Raw genomic sequence first — 6448 nt, 5'->3', positions numbered from 1 at the left:
TAAGATATTACTAAAGATTAAGCATAAGATATATAAATTAGTTTGTAATTGTTTTACCTTGTGGTACTTGAAATATTTTGTTCTCCTAGTCAAAGCATTACTTTTGAATAGTTTGTTCTTGAATCGTGTGCTGAACTTTTCCATCCACTAAAAATATATATGAATTCCAAGTTAAGGTTACATACAGCTAAAACATTTTGTGATATTACTCCTTTCGAGTACGGTAATTTATCACCTCACGTCCAAAAATTGTTGCTGGTATATGTATATCATCTAACGTTCCAACACAATTACGAAAAATGTTAAATTAGATTTTAGTAAAAATAATAAAATTTAAATAAAACAAGAGATGAAATCATGTATCTTAAAATATGGATAAAATCATGTACTTTCTATGTCTTTTATAGGCACTGAACCATTTTGTCTTATCATTAGACTTGGAGCTATTACAAGTATAGCTCTTAAAATACAATTAAAGCCGGTGCTTATTGCAAACTTTAATACATAGAAATAAATGTACAACTTTAATATTTCTCTGCGCACATTTTTGTTAAATTCTGGTAAAGCCAAATATAAGAGCTGAATTCAACTTGGCTTTGATTGCTTCAAAAGCGTGTGTTGCTTCTGGTGGCCACACAAACTGAGTTGCTTTGATGCAATCGGTAATAAGAGCCATTATATTACTGAACTAGAGAACAAAACAGTGATAAAAAAGAAGCTAACCCGTGGAAGCTACTAGTCTTGGAAGGCATTATCGGGATTGGCCAAGACTGAATAGCGGAAATTTTACTTGGATCGACTACTAAACCTTGGGTGGACACTATATAACCTAAGAAGTGCACCTCAGAAGATCTGAACTCATATTTTTTCAATGCAGCAAAGAAGTTGTCATGGTGCAATACACTCAAAAACCTAATGCAAGTGGCTGAGATGGTCGTTGAGAGAAGTGCTAAAGATAAGAATACCGTCAAACTAAACTACAATAAACTTCCCAATTCAAATAGCATAACTAACCACTCAAACAATCCCTATGAAAGCATTTCACAATTCAAACGACATAACTAAGCATTCAAATAATCCTTCACATGTTTTAAAAGTAGTTTTCAGTTCATCTTAAGGTTGGATTCATGAAAGCCACTTTTCAAGTCAAGATTTGAAAAGATAGTTGTAGAACCTATCAGATCGAGCAAGTCGTCAAGTCGCGTAATCGGAAAGGGATAACATACTGTGATCTTATTTATCACACGACTATCCACACATATTTACCAAAATCCATTTTTTTTTTTAAACAAGATCGGAACAACACAAGAACTTACTCTTGTGCAAATAACCACAATTTGTTTTACTTGTTTGAAAAGCTCTTCATGTCACTCGGGTAATGAGGACGATTAGCTAGAACTGTATCAGTACCATGTTGAATATCCCTGAAAGCTGGTAATCCCATAAAGAGATTAATAGGAAACACACCTGCGAGCAAAGATTAATAAGATGTCTCTTTCTAATTATATGGCATAGATATTTGGATATGTAATTTAGATTTGACTAGGTGAATACCCGCACGTTACGTGCAGGTTTTTCTTTTCAAAATTTTGAAACCTTTTTTTTTATATTTTTATAAAAATTAATATAATCATTACTTGTTACTTACTTACTTATTAATATTTTATTTTTAAAAATTATAAAATATTAATACATATTGAATATTATTTAATAATTTAAAGTTATATTAAGATTAATAAATATCATTCAATATTTTTAATTAGTTATAACATAAATTTTTGTTTAACATTTACAGAAATATTAATTGATAGTCAATTAATTAAAAAAATAAAATTAATATAATCATCATTTTATTTGTTATTTGTCAATATTTTATTATAAATAATTTTAAAAAATTAATTTAAAATACATCTTGAATATTATTAAGCAATCTAAATAATATTAAGTAATCTAAAATTATATAAAAATTAAATACATATCTATCAATATTTTTAATTAGTAATAACATAAATTTTTGTTTAATATTAATATAAATTTTAATTAAGAGTCAATTAATAAAACAAACTTTTCATATTCTTTAAGTGTTTTAAAATTTAATATTAAATTTTATTAATTAAAATTTAAGGATATGTATCAACCTATCCAATGTTGATGTGTCAATTATATCGAAAAAGTTGAGCAAAACTTTTATATATAAGATTTCATGACATTAGTATTCTCTCATAAAGAAAAAAAGAAAGCCCTTGCACTTCGATTAATTTCCCTTTCGAGCCCTAATTTATACTCTTATTAGTTTAATCGCCACGGCGTCTAAGTCCGTCGGCTTACACACGAGCCTTTACGAGCATCACATTTTCAGAGTTTGAATTCAACCACCGCCATGGAATATCTCTTGTGAGAACACAAAAGACTCAATCTCCTCTCAATTTCTAAATCTTCACCAAATCTCAGAATAACTTAGGTTTCACACTGAGGACGAGGCCGAGAAAGGAAGAAGAAAAATGGGGAAGAACGAGAAGACTTCTCTAGGTCGAGCCCTTGTGAAGCACCATAACCATGTGATCCAAGAAACCAAGGAGAAAGGCAAATACTACAAGACCCAAAACAAGAAGGTCTTGGAATCCGTGACGGAGGTTACCGACATCGATGCCATTATCGAGCAAGCGGAGGAAGCCGAGCGGCTTTTCGCGATTCACCACGATTCGGCGACGCCTGTGCCCATCAATCTGTAGGGTTTTCTCGATTTATTGTTTCACATATTTGTTAGTATCATTCTACAATTGATTACTGTTTATAACTCTTTGAGCTTCAGTTTTGTTAGATCATAATGATTCTTGTTTATGCATCCTTCTTCAAAAGTTTCTTGTTTATACGTCTTTGAGATTTATATTTGTTATATCATTCTTCAAATGATTCTTGTTTGTGCATCTCTTAGCTTCATATTTTGTTAGATCATTCTTTAATTGGGTTTTCTTTAGACGTCTTGAAGCTTAATATTTGTAAGATCATTCTTCAAAAGATTCTTTTCAATATGTCTTTGACTTCATATTTGCTATTATTCTTCAATTGGTTCTTGTTTATACGTCTTTGAGCTTCATATTTGCTAGATTATACTTCAAATGATTCTTGTTTATGCATCTTTGAGCTTGATATGTTCCATTCTTGATTATACGTCTTTAAGCTTCATATTTGTTAGATCATTCTTCAAATTATTCTTGTTTATACGTCTCTGAGCTTCATATTTGTTGGATCAGTCTTCTATTGGTTCTTGTTTTATACGTCTTTGAGCTTCATATTTGTTTGATCTTTTTTCAATTGGTTCTTATTTATACGTCTTTGAGCTTCATATTGGATCATTCTTCAAGTGGTTCTTGTTTATGCGTCTTTGAGCTTCATATTTGCTAGATCATTCTTCAGTTGATTCTTGTTTATATGTCTTTGAGCTTAATCATCTAAAATTGTGTCTAAGTGTGTTTATGCTCTTATTCTGGAGAACTGCCTCTTTATACTGAATCATTTCTCTCATGTTCTAATCTTCGTCGATTGTAATTTTTCTGTAAACAGGGAAACAGCTTCGAGCTCAAGTGGTGTAACAGCTAAAGAATGGAAAGAACAACGGAAGAGAGAGGAGGCTTTACATGCTAGTAGCCTTCAAGTGCCTCGAAGGTGAGTGGTGTTAATACATCTCTCTTCTGCTTCTTTTCATTATCTTCAGGAGTATAATAAAGTCTCTTTCACTTTTAATGTTCTTCTCTTTGTTACTATTCAGACCTCCTTGGACACCTAAAATGAATGTGGACCAACTTGATATCAATGAAAAACAAGCTTTTCTCACTTGGCGCCGGAAACTTGCGAGGTTGGTTCTGTTTTATCTCATCTTAAGGGATCTATAATCAGTCATCATTCTTCGTAGTGTTGAGAACAAACAAGATAGATACATGTCATTAGAAGGCTTGTTGCTGGTAGTAGAATGGGGGATTGCTCATATGCAAGTGTTCAAGCATAAAGCATTTCATTCAGCGTCTATGAAGTATAATGCTTTTCTATTAAAAATGAACGGAGAGATGGATGAAACAGATCAGGAGAGTTCGTTCTTGAATCAGTGCTCACAAATTAGCGACTATGTTTACTTATGCATATATACTTATGCATGCCTACTTATTCATTCAGCCTAGAGGAAAATGAAAAGCTTGTATTAACTCCATTCGAGAAAAATCTGGACATCTGGAGACAGCTTTGGCGAGTGCTTGAACGAAGTGATTTGGTATGTTACTCTGTCCAGGATATGTTTTTCGTGTCTTTTAGCCTATTTCAATGAGTGAAATTAATTGCAAATATGACTGACTCTTTTTACTACTGTTTCAGATTGTCATGGTAGTTGATGCTAGAGATCCTCTGTTCTACCGTTGCCCTGATCTCGAGGTAACAACTTGCAGCTTTCTCTTAGTAGACTTTTCCTGATACATATCAAACATTTACGTGAATATTTGTTCTGGCACAGGCATATGCACGAGAAATTGATGAGCATAAAAAAACAATGCTTCTGGTGAACAAGGCTGATCTTTTACCTTCTCATGTCAGGTAAATTTGTGTCTTGCTCCTTTGCTCTCCAACCTTTTTTGCTTTTATTTTGGCTAACCAGTTGGGTTGTGCATAATATAAACACAGGGAGAAATGGGCGGAATACTTCTCCCGCAACAATATTTTGTTTGTCTTCTGGTCAGCCAAAGCTGCTACAGCTACCTTAGAAGGTAAACCCTTGAAAGAACAGTGGAGAGCACCTGATACCTCTCAGAGAACAGATGACCCAGCTGTTAAAGTATATGGAAGAGACGAGCTTTTGGATCGATTAAAATTTGAGGCTCAAGAGATAGTAAAACAGAGGAAATCTAGAGGAGTTTCCATGGAAACACCTGCTGAATCTCACCAAGAACGTGTTGTGGTGGGCTTTGTTGGGTACCCGAATGTTGGAAAGAGTTCGACAATCAACGCATTGGTAGGTCAGAAGCGAACAGGTGTCACATCTACCCCAGGGAAAACGAAGCATTTCCAGACATTGATAATCTCTGAGGAGCTAATGCTCTGTGACTGCCCTGGTTTAGTCTTCCCTTCATTTTCAAGCTCAAGATATGAAATGATTGCTTGTGGAGTACTCCCAATAGACCGTATGACTGAGCACCTTGAGGCTGTTAAAGTTGTGGCCGAACGGGTTCCTCGGGAAGCCATTGAGGAAGTGTACAACATCTCTCTACCTAAACCGAAAACCTATGAGCCTCAGTTCCGACCACCACTTGCCTCAGAGCTTCTAAGAACTTACTGCCTGTCTCGTGGCTACGTTGCCTCTAGTGGACTACCTGATGAGACAAGAGCAGCTAGGCAGATTCTGAAAGATTACATTGAGGGTAAGCTTCCACATTTTGCACTGCCTCCTCCAGATGGTGAAAACGCAGTAGAAGAAGGTTCACAGTCTGAGGACGAAGGTGAAGAAGCTCCTGGTCGTGGTCTTGACCAAGTTCTAGATGATCTGAGCTCGTTTGATCTTGCTAATGGGCTTGGGTCTTCAAAGAAGAAACAAGTGGAGTCGCATAAACAGCACAAGAAGCCACATAGGAAAAACTGATCGGTTTTAATGATAACAAATGCTAGAAAAAATACGAAACAGTGGTGGATATTTCTTTTGTAAACTTGTTAGAAGTTATAAACAGCTGTTTGTTAGATGTTGTGTGTTTCTGCAAATATGAAATGTCGATATTTTATTAAGCTCGATGCTAGTCTGTATACTGACCAAAAGTCATGCAATTGGCATATTATCACTCACTCATATGCATAACAGCTCTAAGTGGTACAGTTTATGACCAAAAGTTCGTTGTCTACTATGAACTTGATAAGACATAGGGCTGCAACTCGGTTTTAAATAATTGGGTTTGGATTATAATGCATATGTTATGTATAATAAGTAAATAATGATGCATAACAGGGACACTTATCCACCTGACTTTATTGCTGAAATACGACAAAGACTGGGGAGCCTCCATGATCAGTACACATGGCCACAAAATAATCTTGACCATCTAATCTATAGAGTTGAAGGAAAGAAGTACACAATCAAAAGGTATATCCCGAACTACAAAATCTTATAACGAAAATAGTTTATGACAGTGAAAAAGACGACGAGGACACTTTAGATAAAAGAGAATTTACTTCTCTTTTTAGAGACATGGAGAATAAATAATGATGCACATGTAGAATAAGTAAAAAATAATAATGCATATGTTAAATAAGAAAAGAATAAAATAATTATGCATGAGGAAGTTAGGTATCCACATGCAAGATAACTCTAAGTTAGGTATCCACATGTGTAATAGTTTTAAGTTAGGTATCCATCATATCACTATAAATAAGAGGTTTGGGTGCTTGCATAAACCAAGCCAAGTCCTGTAATCGAGTC

General features: G+C 34.4%; 1 protein-coding gene across 1 annotated transcript; it reads left to right on the top strand.

Annotated features, from left to right (window-relative positions):
* Positions 1-2291: 2291 nt before the first annotated feature.
* On the top strand, positions 2292-5804 carry LOC18025497 (GTPase LSG1-1). Its single transcript, XM_006408559.2, has 7 exons — positions 2292-2728; positions 3565-3666; positions 3770-3856; positions 4171-4264; positions 4366-4422; positions 4502-4581; positions 4669-5804. Exons 1-7 carry the CDS (start codon positions 2502-2504, stop codon positions 5618-5620), a joined length of 1599 nt encoding a protein of 532 aa, XP_006408622.1. The 5' UTR covers positions 2292-2501; the 3' UTR covers positions 5621-5804.
* The last annotated feature ends 644 nt before the right edge of the window (positions 5805-6448 follow it).

This window comes from Eutrema salsugineum, unplaced genomic scaffold, assembly GCF_000478725.1.
Source record: "Eutrema salsugineum unplaced genomic scaffold, Eutsalg1_0 scaffold_12, whole genome shotgun sequence".
NCBI classification, from domain to species: Eukaryota; Viridiplantae; Streptophyta; class Magnoliopsida; order Brassicales; family Brassicaceae; genus Eutrema; species Eutrema salsugineum.
This window is presented reverse-complemented; position numbering and strand designations above follow the sequence as displayed.

Coding starts and splice junctions, on each gene's coding strand:
- LOC18025497 (XM_006408559.2), top strand. CDS start 2,502: ATGGGGAAGAACGAGAAGACTTCTCTAGGTCGAGCCCTTGTGAAGCAC. Junction 3,667..3,769: donor AGCCTTCAAGTGCCTCGAAG/GTGAGTGGTGTT, acceptor GTTACTATTCAG/ACCTCCTTGGACACCTAAAA. Junction 4,265..4,365: donor TGCTTGAACGAAGTGATTTG/GTATGTTACTCT, acceptor CTACTGTTTCAG/ATTGTCATGGTAGTTGATGC.